General features: G+C 35.2%; 1 protein-coding gene across 1 annotated transcript; it reads right to left on the bottom strand.

The window, feature by feature from the left end:
- Window positions 1-1,846: 1,846 nt before the first annotated feature.
- Window positions 1,847-10,534, bottom strand: LOC121641053 (uncharacterized serine-rich protein C215.13). The gene is made up of 10 exons (XM_041986915.1): window positions 10,428-10,534; window positions 8,918-8,987; window positions 6,727-6,987; window positions 6,382-6,600; window positions 5,975-6,030; window positions 5,778-5,873; window positions 5,349-5,505; window positions 5,170-5,231; window positions 4,760-4,855; window positions 1,847-3,050 (listed from the first exon to the last, which is right to left on the bottom strand). Exons 2-10 carry the CDS (start codon window positions 8,946-8,948, stop codon window positions 2,799-2,801), a joined length of 1,230 nt encoding a protein of 409 aa, XP_041842849.1. The 5' UTR covers window positions 8,949-8,987; window positions 10,428-10,534; the 3' UTR covers window positions 1,847-2,798.
- Between the last annotated feature and the right edge of the window lie 3,171 nt (window positions 10,535-13,705).

The raw sequence follows: 13,705 nt of genomic DNA, 5'->3' as shown, positions 1-13,705 counted from the left end.
CTGGGTGACGTCACACCTGGGCTGTCATCCGCTCGGTCAGAGACGCTGTAAGTACAGTTTGGATTAGGTCTCAGGCCAGTGATCCAAAGAGGATTATGTCCTTCAACAGACCCGTATCACAACACGAACAAAGTTATATAAAAACTTTCCAGGAATTGGTTAATAAACCCAAAGTCTTTAGAAGTAAAGCTCAGTTAGACCACATCTGTAACACAGGAGACTGAGCTCTAATTAGCATCAGCTTATTGTTTTCCATCATCATAGAAAAGGACTTTTATTCAGTGTTCACTGATACTGGATTCATGAAGGAGACTCTTGTTTTTATGTCTCAGTAAGGGGTTAAATATCTGATAAAACATTTCTATCGCTACAAAAGAAAAAAAAAGAAAAAAAGGTAAAACCTGATGCTTTAATCTTATACATGTTATTCTTTGCAGTAAGCAGGACATTTGCAGATAGACTGACCTTACAGTACTACATATTTTAATTGCTTATTAGCTCATGGTTTAGCGCGAAAAGAAACAAAACAAAACAAAAAAAAAAACTTGGATCAATTGTCAAGATTATTCAAGTTTCACCTGCTTCTTGCTTTTTCTCACTAACAACAAAATAAAAATATTTGCGATTGTGTTCAATGGTAGCAATAAAACAAGTATTCACTCATGCATTCAGGCAGAAGTATCAATTGGCTAGATGGAAAAGCTTAAACTCTTAAAACTACCAAGTACAAAAATATATCCTTTGCATGTTCTTAAAGAGTCAGGAATTAACACTCTCTTTATAGAAAGTTTTCCTTTTTCAGGCCTGTGTTGCCTGCTTATCCATGTAAATGTACACATATGACATTGTTGAGTAGTGTTTATAAAAGCCAGTGAATCATCCATTTGTATGTTCTAATGAGTTAGTTTGAACACCAGTTAAAAGTTTGTAGCCTTAAAGTAGCCCTTCCTGAACCCCAAGATAAACAACTATAGTTGTGTGATAGTTGAGTAGTTTAAAAATAAGAAAATTAGAGGGAGATTTATCCTGTGGTACCATACACTCATAAAAGTGGGAAGACTTACAAATAAAGGCAGAAACGTTTGTAAAACATTTTTTTCCCCTTTAATTAAACTCTTGAATGATTTTGGAGCTCAGGGTAATATTTACAGTTTTATAAGCAATTTCTGTCCATTTTTGCTGAAAAAAAAAGATTTTTGTATCCAATCTGTGTCTTTTATCAGGACATTTTTCAGTTTGAGTAAACGATAGATCTGGTCTGCAGGTTTCTAGCCATGCAGTAAGTCATGCAGAATGAGGTCTGGTACTGTCTTGCTGATGCACCCCTGTCATCTGAGATGCAGTCGATTGCACCTTACAGTCTGAACGGTTTTTCTCATCTGAAATGCATAGAACCCAAAGTCCAGTTTATTCCCCCCAAAAGCAATAAATGTGTTGGCAAAATGTGTGTCCACTGTCTTTCTGTCTGTTTCTGAATTTACAAAGTTCTCATGAGCTCACATTGCTGTATTGATTCCTTATTTTAATTTTGTTTTTCAGTGATCAGTGATTCTTTCACCAAGTTTGACACAAAGTGGTGAGCTGGATGGTCACTATCATCAGATTGAAAGATTTATTCAAATTTTAGAAATACAACGAAGTGGGTCAGTGTAGTCATTGAAAATGATTTCAGTTTTTCCTGAATAAAAGTTTCCACATTCAAACAAATTACAGTTTTAAATATTTGTTGCACTTCTAGCAAATTTGCCAGATTTTCTGGAAATGGGGCTCAATCATTAAACATTCAATTCAAGAACCTGGAAATTGTATAGTAACTGTGGAAATGGTTATATTAAGACTCAATGTATGCATAGATTACATTTATTTAATTTCAAAGTACAACTCTTGTATTAATTTCAAGATTTGGAATAAATTGACACATTTCTGATTTCATTTAGCATTTACATGACACCATGATACAAGAAAATATTATTTGTAAACCACAAAGAACAGGCAACACGCAAATCACACCAAAAACAAAGACCAAAGGTATCTAAAGGAATTGCACATTTCATCAAGGCAACATCTGTAGAAATGCTTCAACAAGTCTTCACAACTTCCTGTAAAAGCTCAACATTTGAGTTGTATAAAGTGCAATAAGAGTTAAAGCTGCGGTAATCTCACAATGACTTAAAGGGAAAAAATTTTATGATAAAGCATTTATAATGATCACGTTAACAGAAGGCAGTGTCTGTGTTTAGACTCACTCACCCATCCTTCATTGAGCTTTGTCTGTAATGAATTTAGATGGCACAGACAAACTGTTTTTAGCTTTCATTTCATGTGGAATCAATGAAGGCAATGGACAAGTTCATGGCTAAAACAGACTACAAGATATTTAGCAATTAAAAGCCATTAAAAAATTAACTAAGAAATAATGTTCTTATATTACACATTTCATATCTTTTATGTTACAAAGGGGATTTGCACCCTGAATATGAACTGCTGTCAGGAATAAGTTGCTTGTGGCATGTTTTCTTTCATTAAGAATTAAATGATCAATACTGTTCAAAGGCATTTTACTGCCCTTGAACCATAAATGAATCTGATAAGTAATGATTAGAAAAGAAACATAAAAATCTTGATAAATTATGCTTTTGATATTTTCACATGTATTCAATCACAGATGAATATTGATAAGATACATGGTAGAAATGTATAAAGGTTTGTCAACTGCTTTTTTTCAGTAGTAACATAAAGCTCTGGGTAGACTACATTAGTGATCAACACAGCAGTTCAGCAAGTGCATTATCTGTCACTCACAGCAGCAAAGTGATTGCAAGCAGGCAAAGTAAAGAAACGATCACTTCTGTGTGAAGTTGGGGGCCTCTGGTGGCGAACGAGGGGACATTCACTGTGCCATTCAACATTAGGCAGGAGGTCACAGTGGCGTTGCAGCACTCTTGATAACATGGGGGCTGTGTGGAGGCTTTGCAGGCAGTTTGGCCAGTGCAGTTGTTGGTGCAACCTGCTGTCCACGTCAAGACAGAGTTTATAGTCTCCTTTTTCAGCTGAAAAGACAATGTTGAGAGAAAAAAAAAATGAAAAATATGTGCTTCCTATAGATGCTTAAAATAGAGATTTTCTAATCTTGTTTAACACAGTGAAGTCTGTACTCTGTTATTTATTATAAAAAAAAAGCTCAAAAATCATTTAAATGCAAAGTGAATTGTTTACGTGGCATTCGAGACGAATAGATAATCAGCCTTTTTGTATAACTTTGCTTGGATGATTTGGAGATTAGCAAGTAGGGCAACATTAATCAGTTTGCAGTGGATGATGTTTATTTGGTGGGCTCTGGTTATGTCATGCCGACTTTACTGATTATGTTCATTTACATCAAATTTTGCTGGGGATAAAAGTGTAAGCACTAAGTTATGTCTTTCTAACAAATATTTCCTTTTACACAAATATGTTTCAGATAAAGTTTTTTTACATGAAAGAATTTCAGCTACTTTTAGAATAGTATCATAAATGCTTCTACATTTTAAAAGTGTTCAGTTATTTGACTTTTTATGGTCTATATATATAAGAATCTAAATATAAAATGACTGGTATCACTTTCTCTTTTGGCCAAATTATAATTTTTCGCAGTGGTACCACAGTTTCTCAATGGGTACACATCCCAAGTAAATATATTAGTTTAGCTGTTTTCTTTACGTTGTAACATTATAAGCTATGTTTTTTTTTTTTTTTTTTTTTTTTTTTCTAGTGTGTTTTACTGCCATCTCCATTATACAACTGCACATTTTTCTTGGGAGACTTACTAGGTCTACGTCTAAAAGATGCATATCAGTATGTATGTATGCTACTTTTATTAATGTTTCATTGAATTATTGCCATGGATTCAGAGCGATACACTGGACATATAAATAAGAAAGAAAATGTTAGGTTATTTGGTCTCCCTAGGAGTGAATGTGAGATGACTGCTTGAGTGTTGGCCCTGCGATAGACTGGAGACCTGTCCAGGGTGTTCCCTGCCTCTCGCCTGCTAATCGCTGGGATAGGCTCCAGCTTCCCAGCGACCCTTAATTGGAATTAGCGGTATAGAAAATGGATGAATAAATAAAATAAGAAAATGAATTACATGAACCGGATTATATTACATTACACAAAGGGTTATTTATTTCTGTGATAGTTTATGCTCATTTGTCATTTAGAGAAGCACAATATCAAACATACTAATTAAGGGGAAATAAACAGTGATTTACATATTGTCATTATTGTGGATGTTTGTTTAAATTTTTTTTCTGCATAATTTTGTTTTGTATTTTTCTTTTCTGAAAAAGTACAACCACAAGCTGTTCTATAATAATATGTTATCACTAAATGACTATCTTACAGGTCCAAATGCATCATTACATGTTGTCTTTACATGATGTTATGTAAAAAAGAATTATAACACAGAACAACCAAGTTTGTATTTGTACAAAAACAAACAAACAAACAAACAAAAAACAAAACAAAACATCAAGCATGTTTGGTTGGGACATTGTAAAATGTGCTAAAAAATCAATATAAATAAATAGGTAAATAAATAAAAAAATAAATATTTATTGTGCAGATATTAGCTTGAACTCATTGGGGATTAGGAATATTAATTAATTTAATATTTATGAAAATGTTATTCAATATTTCTAGAACTGCATTTACATAAAAGATGTTGTTAAATTTGTGTTTAAGGTATTTATTTTATAGCATCACTTGCAGCAGTTCTCACCTGACAGTGTGGCTGTGAGGAAGAGCAAATTTGTAGAGTCTTAAAACTTGTGTAGCAATTTTCACCAGTGCATGTTCCCATTTGGCATTTTTTGCTCTGCAAAAAAAAACAGCATACACTCGCACAAAAATACTGATCCCACATTTGGCTTAGCTTTCCCTGCAATATCTTAACTTACTCTTTACATTGTTGAAATAAGATTACCAACATACCAAAGCATATATTCTTTGTAGATGAGTATTATAATAAATCATGGTAAAGAAAAAAATAAGAAATACTGTACATTGAAATGATATTCTTATACTCTTTGATAAGCTGTTAGCCTTCAGGCACAGATACAAATTGTGATAAGCATTCCATGATAATGTGATATTGAAAAGACACTAACACATGCAGCTTTTTGTCCTTACATTGTTTGCTGTTGTAGTCGTGGGGTTTGGTTGGGTTGCTCCTGTTGTGGTGGTTCCAGGGGCTACAAAAATACAAGAAAGAGCAAAACGCTAAAGAAAGCAAAAGCTTATGAATGCAAATGTGCAACATGTGTGACAGTCAGACAGAGATTGTAGATTTGAACAATGAGTCTCTTTACCTGTAGTAGTTGTCATCATAGATGCAAAAGTGTTGTTGAGGCATCCAGTAGAATTACAGCAGTTCACAGAGCAGTTGGTCTGAGAAGTGTTGACACAGCTCTCTGCACAGGGGGAGCTGCAGCTTGCAATGTACCACATGGCCGTGGACTTTAACAGCTAGTTGATTGCAAGATCACATTAGCAAACGTCATTTGTTGCCTTGGCCTCATTGTATTTCACATAAAGTTACAAATGTTTTTAAAAGATTTAACTTAGTACTAGCGGATCTCTTCAGAGAGAAAGCATTAGCTACATAGATTATGTATATCTATGTTTTATATATTATGTTTGGCATTTCCTGCATATTCTGCTGCCATTGCATGTCAGTGAGAGTATAGCTTGTGATGCAAAGAGGACTATAGTGGATTAAGAGTCATTTGCCTCTTTACCTGACAGTAGTCACCATCACTGCATTTAGTTAAATTCTGAGTGATGTATGTTGAATAGCATTCAGAGTAGGAACAGTTGAAGGAGGGGCAATATATCTGCTTCGAAAGAAGTAAAACATAGATCAGATGCCAAGAAAGATAAAAAAACCAGCGCTGATGAAAACACATTTAAAAATATAATAATAAGCTAGACTTGCCGTGTTCATTGAAGTAGCATTTGAAGTAGTGTTCCCAGTCGTGACGTTTGTGTTGCCTGTTATAAAGAGATGAATATCATGGATATCATTCTCTTTTGTAAACTGTTTCTTGAAACATCTTGAGATTGTAATCCTGAAATAAATATCTGTTTGGGGAGGATTCTATAAATTTATTCATGAAATATTCCCTCTCTAATCTACCTTGGCTGATTTACTTTAACTTTAATTAGACTATCTTGGCTCATATCTAAAAATAATCAGAGAAAAGCTGAATTTGATGCATAAAACAGGGAATTTTAAAGTTTGTATACTTAGTACTGATAGAAACAAGTGGATAAACTCTACAAACATGCCAATATACCCTAAACTACACCACTGGTTCTGCATCTTAGATTGCTGTTGGATACCGTGCGTGCTGTTAGATGCTGAGCCTCCAGAGGTGACTGTGTAGGAAAGGGTGCTTTTTGATGCTGTGCTTTCAGAAGTGGTTGTGAGAGAATGCGTGCTGCTGGATGCAGAGTCTCTGCTGGTTGTCGGTGTGGGAGAAAGGGTGCTGCTGGATACCATGCCTTCAGAGGTGGTTGTGAGAGAGTATGTGCTGCTAGATGTGGAGGCTCCGGAGGTGACTGTGGAGAAAGGATTGCTTTCTGATGCTGTGCTTTCAGAGGTGGTTGTGAGAGTTTGGATGGTATTTAACGATGAACCTCCAGAGGTGCTTGTGGGCAACTGGGTGACAGTTGCAATTACAGTACCTCCATAAGTGGACGTATTGGACATGGTGGACTGACTGGTGGTGGTTGCTGAATTGTTGGTGGTCATTGCAGTTTGTTGGCTTGTAGCTGTGTTTGTTGTGGCCACAGTTATATTTGAAGAAGAGGGTTGGATGGTATTTTCAGAGGTGGAGGAAACTGTGGCCTGGGTTGTAGAGACAATAGTGTTTCCAGAGGTAGTACTGGAATCTTGTCCTGAAACTGATGGTAGAAGTAATCCTAGTAGGAGGAGGTGCAGAATACCTTTGGAAATTTAGGAAACATAGCAAAGTTATTTTACCTGAGCAACATCTTCAATGAAGTTTGAATTGAATCAATATGTGTTTTGGTGTGTGGAAAAGTAAATGTGAACACAGTTGCAATAGCAGGGTTTAGCAGTAAAAGTGCAACACTATGAAATCATTGGCTCTTTTAATAGTCAGGTACTTTTGTTCACAACTTCTCAACACTCTTTCATCCAGTGAATGGTTAAAACAGAATTTGAATTTGTTGGGCTTCAAGATTAATTTTATAGCAGGTTAATCATTCTGCATTCACTGACCGTATCGGACGTTAAGCAAGGCAAGACAGATTTATTTGTGTTCCACATTTCCTGTAGAACACAACTCCAGGTATTTTGCATAAATCATTAAAAGCAAGGTGCAAAAGAAACATTAAAAGGACATTAACAACAGAAGATTAAAACGAACTAAACGAAAAACAGAATAATAAAAACAGAATAAATTTATAAATAATTATAAATAATTATGTAACTAAATTTAAGGATGTTTATTCAGGTGGAAATTCCACTAGGGCTTTAAACGGGGTGCAGCTTGTGATGTGTCTTTAGGGAAGTGAGATATCTTGGATCAGGTAATGTGGGAAAAAACGGCTTTCAGGAAAAAAAACGTCTCCGGACACCAGCTTTATGAATTTAACAAAATATTTGTTACAAAAAGTCAGGCATCAAATATAGATCTGCAGAAGCTGTGAGGTCTCTGGCCAGTTTTGAGAATCTCACTGAAAATTCATAACAGTGGCCGTTATGTACGTTAACAAACAAAGAACATTCCTGAGTTTACCGCTGATACCTCCTCTGAGGCTAACCTTCCCTGAGGCTAACCTAAATTTATGGAGCATTTCCTATGGTTAATTGATAATTTTCATTGCTGATTTGAAGTCATACTTTCTACTCTGAAGGTTGTTTGGTTTGCTAGATCCATTTGATACTCACAGAAACATACCCTCATGCCTAAATTTGCTCTTATATCTAAATCTACCTACATAATACCAATAATTAGACACTACAGAAGGCAACAGTTTGGTCCATACTTAAATGTCTGAGCACCTGCTGATTATGTTAACTGTTTTATAAACAGACTAATTGTGTTTTGTTGTGTCAGATGATCCTCTGACTTTTGCTTTTGCTTTACAACAAGTAAGTTTATGACATTTGGGATTTTTGTAAAATATAAAAAATATATATAAAATGGTTTGTCAGGACGTTTGGCATGCATGCTTCTGTCCCTTACAGGATTAACATTAATAATTGATAACAATTAAATTAATAATTCAATAATAATGAGGAAGGTGAGGCCCTATTTGTCTCTTCTGTTATTATCATCAGGTGGAAATAAATATGAACACACACCTGCAGAAACATTGCCATCAGCCTCAGCTGTATTTTGTGGTGAGTGCTAATTAGAAAAATATGAAGATAACAACATACTAAACTAAGATCTGATTACTGTATGGATAACTAATTTTATGTAATTATAAAGACTGTGGACACGTTAACATAATAATTTTAGCATGAATCTTGGACTGGTCTTCACAGCCTCCTTGTGCTGTGTATAGAGTTAGTCATGAGGCAATTCTGGTATTGTAACAGACACGTAATCTGATTTTCTCTTTATTCTTCTTGGCATATGGGCCTCTGCTCTCTTCCCTCTTTCTTAAACATGTACTATTGGCATTTTTCTTTTTTGAAATGCACAAGGGATAGATGGATTTGTAAACTGTGCATTGTTATTTAGCTTTTTTTAATTTTTGGAAATATCTTAAATGAAACTGACATGACAGACAAGAGGTTGGGGAAATAACAGAATGACTGATATGAATTGTACCTCTTGGGTGCTCCAAGTGGTATGTAACCTCCAAAGGCTATTCTAAATTAATAAGAATACAGTCATACCTGCATCCTTAGTAAAAGTGGAAGGAGCCATTATCCCACCAGCGGGAGAGAAGACAGTTCTTTGTCCAGTCTGTAAAAATATCATATATGTCAATTTCCCTGTGACTTCACAGTAATTATGAAAATTGAAATGTGTGCTGCTTTAAATTCCCACAGTAGTTTACACAAGACAAGACAAATCTCTGCCAGCACAATAAATTGACAAACAAGCTGAATTTATGTGGTAACAAAAGGTCTTTATAATTGATGGTGACGTGAATGCACATCAGACTGTTTACCCGGGGTAATTTAGGTTTCTGAATAACAGCCACACTCATTCATCGTAACCCACCTGGGCAGTTCTTTTGATCAGTGGTTGCCTCTTTTTACAATCCTCTAATTGTTCCAATGAAACTGACAAGGAAAGTTTTAAGGCGTCAAATTATTCTCCATTATCTTTCCACAAAATTGATTTAGAAGTGGTTGCACCCAAGAAACGTCCCTCTCGAAGATTTTTGAACATTATTATGTTTTTAAGCTTGCAGCCCTCTTTCCATGAGGTTGTTCCTGCTAAGATTAGCTCGGTGTTGTGACACACAGATATATAACTCTCTTGGTTTGCTGTGTTTAACTAAGTGAACACAATTAAAATGTGTTTGTTCCTTGCTCAGTCCCATTGGGAAAGCTGCTAAGCAGCATGGCTTGTTTTTTTCCCTTCTCTCCTAGATCCCAGCATGACCCCCTGTGGATATTACACCCTGACAACAGTAGCCGTTTTGGCTTCCACGTCAAAAAGACAGCCCCCTACCACCGTTTAGCTGGAAAAAAGTCAGTTTTAGATTTTTAAACTGGCATTCAGTGCATTGGTAACCCAGGTAGCAAATCCTCATGTTTCAAACCACTTTTACGTGGACTTTTTGTTATGTAAGCTTCCAATTTATATCTTATTAATGCTGTTTTAATTATTTTTATGCCAGACTGAATTACTTGCCAAGGTAGAAATACTAAGAAATCTCATCAGTTATCAACTACTGAGAATATTAAATAAACTTCACAAACAGCACTGTCTTCATTAGACACACGTTCTCTACTTCCATTTGTTATAGTGCCTGTAAATATCTAGTAAAAAGATAAACTCTACAAACAAAACAATCGACACTGGCTTTAAAAAATTTTGATGATCAGTATGATGCAATATTTGTGATTTTTCAGTATAAGTTAGAAACTGTAGTCTGTACAGCGAAAACAGCAATAATAAATATAGTTTTTGAAGTTGAAGAGTCACTCATATTTGCATGAACAGCTGTTTGACATTAGCTTTTGTAAAAGGAAAATTTAATATTAGTAATCCATCTTTACAAGAAAAAAATAGAAAATAACTGTTACACAGCATCTAGCCGTCTTCTTCACTGGTTACTGTGGTACCAATCGTACCGACCTGCATCACCCCGCGGATAAAAATGAAAGCCTAATGTAACTGAACCGAAATAATACCAGCAACATCCATAAGTTAAAAATAATAAAGCCTCACCTGTAGTTCAATGTGCAGATTTTTAGCCAGCTGTGGTTGAAGTGAATGAGCCTTCTCTCTCTGTGGAGTTCTTTTTCTCTGCTGCTCTTTGTCACCACCCCCTTCACTTCCTGCTGACTGCACTGTAATGTAGTAAGTGGAAACTCATCTGCACCACAGTGAGAGGAGGGGACTACAGACCTGTTGTTGCAGGGTGGGTGTAAAGATGATGCCGTAATGATTCCAGGTAAAAACTTACTTCGGGATTTTCACCACTGCTGCCACTATACGAAAATATGTGATAAAAGTGACCCAATATGACCATATTAATGTTATTAATGAGCATGCTATCAACACATTAAAAACATATATGATTGCATCCACTTATTTTCTGTATCAACATTTATTTTAATACCATTTCCTTGATTAAATTTACTGTAAAAGAATATATTATATTACAATACTAGCAGTGTTGGGTTGCTTTGATGAGCAGCGACTTAAACCATACAGCTAGCAATTAAAGGTTTACTAAAATAACTCAGTGGATTAAGTCATTGAAGGACTATAAGAGTACAGGTGAGATTTCAGAGCGCTGTGGTGTGATTGTATAGGGAGCCTCCTGGTTTCTGTTGAACACAATGTGAAATCAGACCCCCCTCTCTCTCTGAGCCATAAAGCCCCCACACACTACAAATACCTCTTTGTGGCCTAAAGAACGTAGAATTCTTGGGCATGACACAAAAGGGACTTGCCCAATTCAGGTGACAGAGGGCCGTCCTTCTTTCATCAAAGCTGCATGAAAAGTGTCAAAATAAGCTGGAAAAATGTGCAGAAAGCTAGGAGTCCTTTCAGATGTTCAAATCTAAACAGTAAAATGAATTTGAGTTTTGAATCAGTGAATCAGTTTTTTTCCTCCACACTGTGTGAGGTTACATATAGATAATTTTTACATAAAGAATATTTAAGTGAGGCAACAACATGTGTAAATAAGCCAGCTATACTATTCCAGTTAGAGTCCTTCTGCAATAATGGCCTTCCTTATTTTTACAATGAGTTTGATGATAGCCCAATTCCACTGCTAAACAGCTTAAATGCACTTGCAAATTACCTCCGAAGGCGGAGGTCATATATTTGGCGGCATTGGTCTGTCTGTCTTTCTCTCTGTTAGCAAGATAACTCAAAAAGTTATGGATGGGTTTTGATTAAATTTTCAGGAAATCTCAGAAATGGAATAAGCAACAATTGATTAGAATTTGGAGGTGATCCGGATCACCACGTAGATTCAGGAATTGTTTTAAATGATTCTTTACTAAGGAGAGACAGTGATAATTATGTCATTACAATAGCTTGGCAGAAGTCAGCACTCTCTGAGTGCTTCTAGTTTTGTTTGTGAAATGCTCAGAGATAAAATTAGTTGTGAATTTGGTGATATGTACTGTAAACTAAAACTGAAATTAAATTGTATAGCAGTATCCAATACTACAAACTTGTGACTGGCATATGCATTTGAACTTGCAGCATCAGGAGTTCATTTGAAGGTGAAATTAAAGTCGGGTGTTTTCAATGAACAGAAAGACAAATAAAATGTTTTAAGGATTAATAATCTGTCAAAATCTAATCTTCATACTATGTTTATGAAAACATTTAGTCGCATGATCAAAGGATATTTCTATAAAATCAAGAAAAAAATGCCCTCCACATCCCACCAATCAAAATAAATAAATAAAAGAGCTGCTGACATCATTCATGCTAGATTAGACTCAACTAATTCACAGTTAGACAGACTATGGCTTACAGACCTTATTCAAACAGAAATATTCTAAAAGGACCTAAATTGAGCTGCTTCTGCCATAAACCCACCAAAGTTCATGGTGTTGTTTTGTAGCAAATGGAATATAATTCCTTTGAGCCAATGAGAGGGACTGATCAGTGTTTACCAGAAACTTTTATTCCTGCACAAGGATGTCACACACTCTCCAGAAATAGTATGATCTATTCAAAGACTTCTAATTTCATCAATAAACTGATGGCCAATTAAAAAATGTTTGTCTATTTAATTTGTTTAAAGACTTTATTTTTATTGTTTTATTATTTTTTGCAGTAAGTCAGCAGAACGAAGAAAAGAAAAAGAACAAAAGCTCATTATCCAGCATCAACATTGTGTCGGCCAGTCCGGTTAATTGTACGGGTTTTAGCAGAGTCCATTATGTGAAGAGTTCATTGACATTAAGGAGGTGTATCATCAAACACATACATGCCATCTTTCTGTCATAATATACTGTTTCACATTAACATCGAGTTACAGATATTAACTACAACATGATACAGTGCCCCATGTTCTGTATTGCTTTCCCATTTCCTCCAGGATTTATTGAACTGTTACATTTTAAGGTTCAAGGAAAATGTTAATTTCTCCATTTTATTTATTTACATTACTACTTCTTTCCATTTGTTCTTTACTAAGGGTTTTTCTAATAATACCAATTTAGCCTGGTAACAGTTTTTTTTCAACAGCTGCCAACAATATATTACTTATAAACCGGTCACTGGAGGAAATGGTTGTAGGAATTTTTCCCAAGTAAATAGTACAGAAATCATATTTCAACTTAAGATGCATCATGTGGGTAATTTCTTCTATAATTTCACTCCAATGTGGTTGAATAGCAGGGCAACCCCAGAAGATGTGTCTCCTACAACATCAATAAAAAACATCACAAACATCCAGTGCCAGTGGTTTAAAAATGGCAGATGATACCTTCTGGGAAAAACATTGTAATCTTCATAAAACGATTACGGATTATAGTACTGGGCAACAATTAAAAATTTTAATCCCGATTAATCTGATAATTTTCTGTGATTAATCACCATTGGTTACATTGTTATGTAAATAAATGTATTTCAAAATTTTAACAAATGTTCAGTAATTTTTGTTTGTATTTCCCTTACATGATAGCTGCTAAAATAGCTTAAATGCTATTGTAATAAAATCAAATATATATGATTAAGAAGGAGGGAAATTTGAGGATTTATTTGTTATAAGAGTGGCTGTGAGAAATAAAGATTTTAGTTGTTTTCTTGCATATATGTCCCATGTGTTTGTGTGCGACATGACCCTCAGTGTTAGGTGAGTCTTTTTTTTGCCTCTAAATAAAAGCCTATAAGGCTTAAAATTATACACCTACTCACACACAGCATCTAACCATGCAGACACAGCTGGCTGGCTCATATTTCACCTGAATGAAAAGCATCAATTTGAAACCCAATACACCTGTACTCTGAATCATAGAATAAGCAAAGAT

Source organism: Melanotaenia boesemani, chromosome 6, assembly GCF_017639745.1.
Source record: "Melanotaenia boesemani isolate fMelBoe1 chromosome 6, fMelBoe1.pri, whole genome shotgun sequence".
Taxonomy (NCBI): domain Eukaryota; kingdom Metazoa; phylum Chordata; class Actinopteri; order Atheriniformes; family Melanotaeniidae; genus Melanotaenia; species Melanotaenia boesemani.
The sequence above is the reverse complement of the archived record's forward strand: the minus strand, read 5'-3'. Positions and strand labels throughout refer to the sequence as shown.

Coding starts and splice junctions, on each gene's coding strand:
- LOC121641053 (XM_041986915.1), bottom strand. CDS start 8,948: ATGGCTCCTTCCACTTTTACTAAGGATGCAG. Junction 6,988..8,917: donor CACTTTTACTAAGGATGCAG/GTATGACTGTAT, acceptor AAATTTCCAAAG/GTATTCTGCACCTCCTCCTA. Junction 3,051..4,759: donor CCTCACAGCCACACTGTCAG/GTGAGAACTGCT, acceptor TTGTCTTTTCAG/CTGAAAAAGGAGACTATAAA.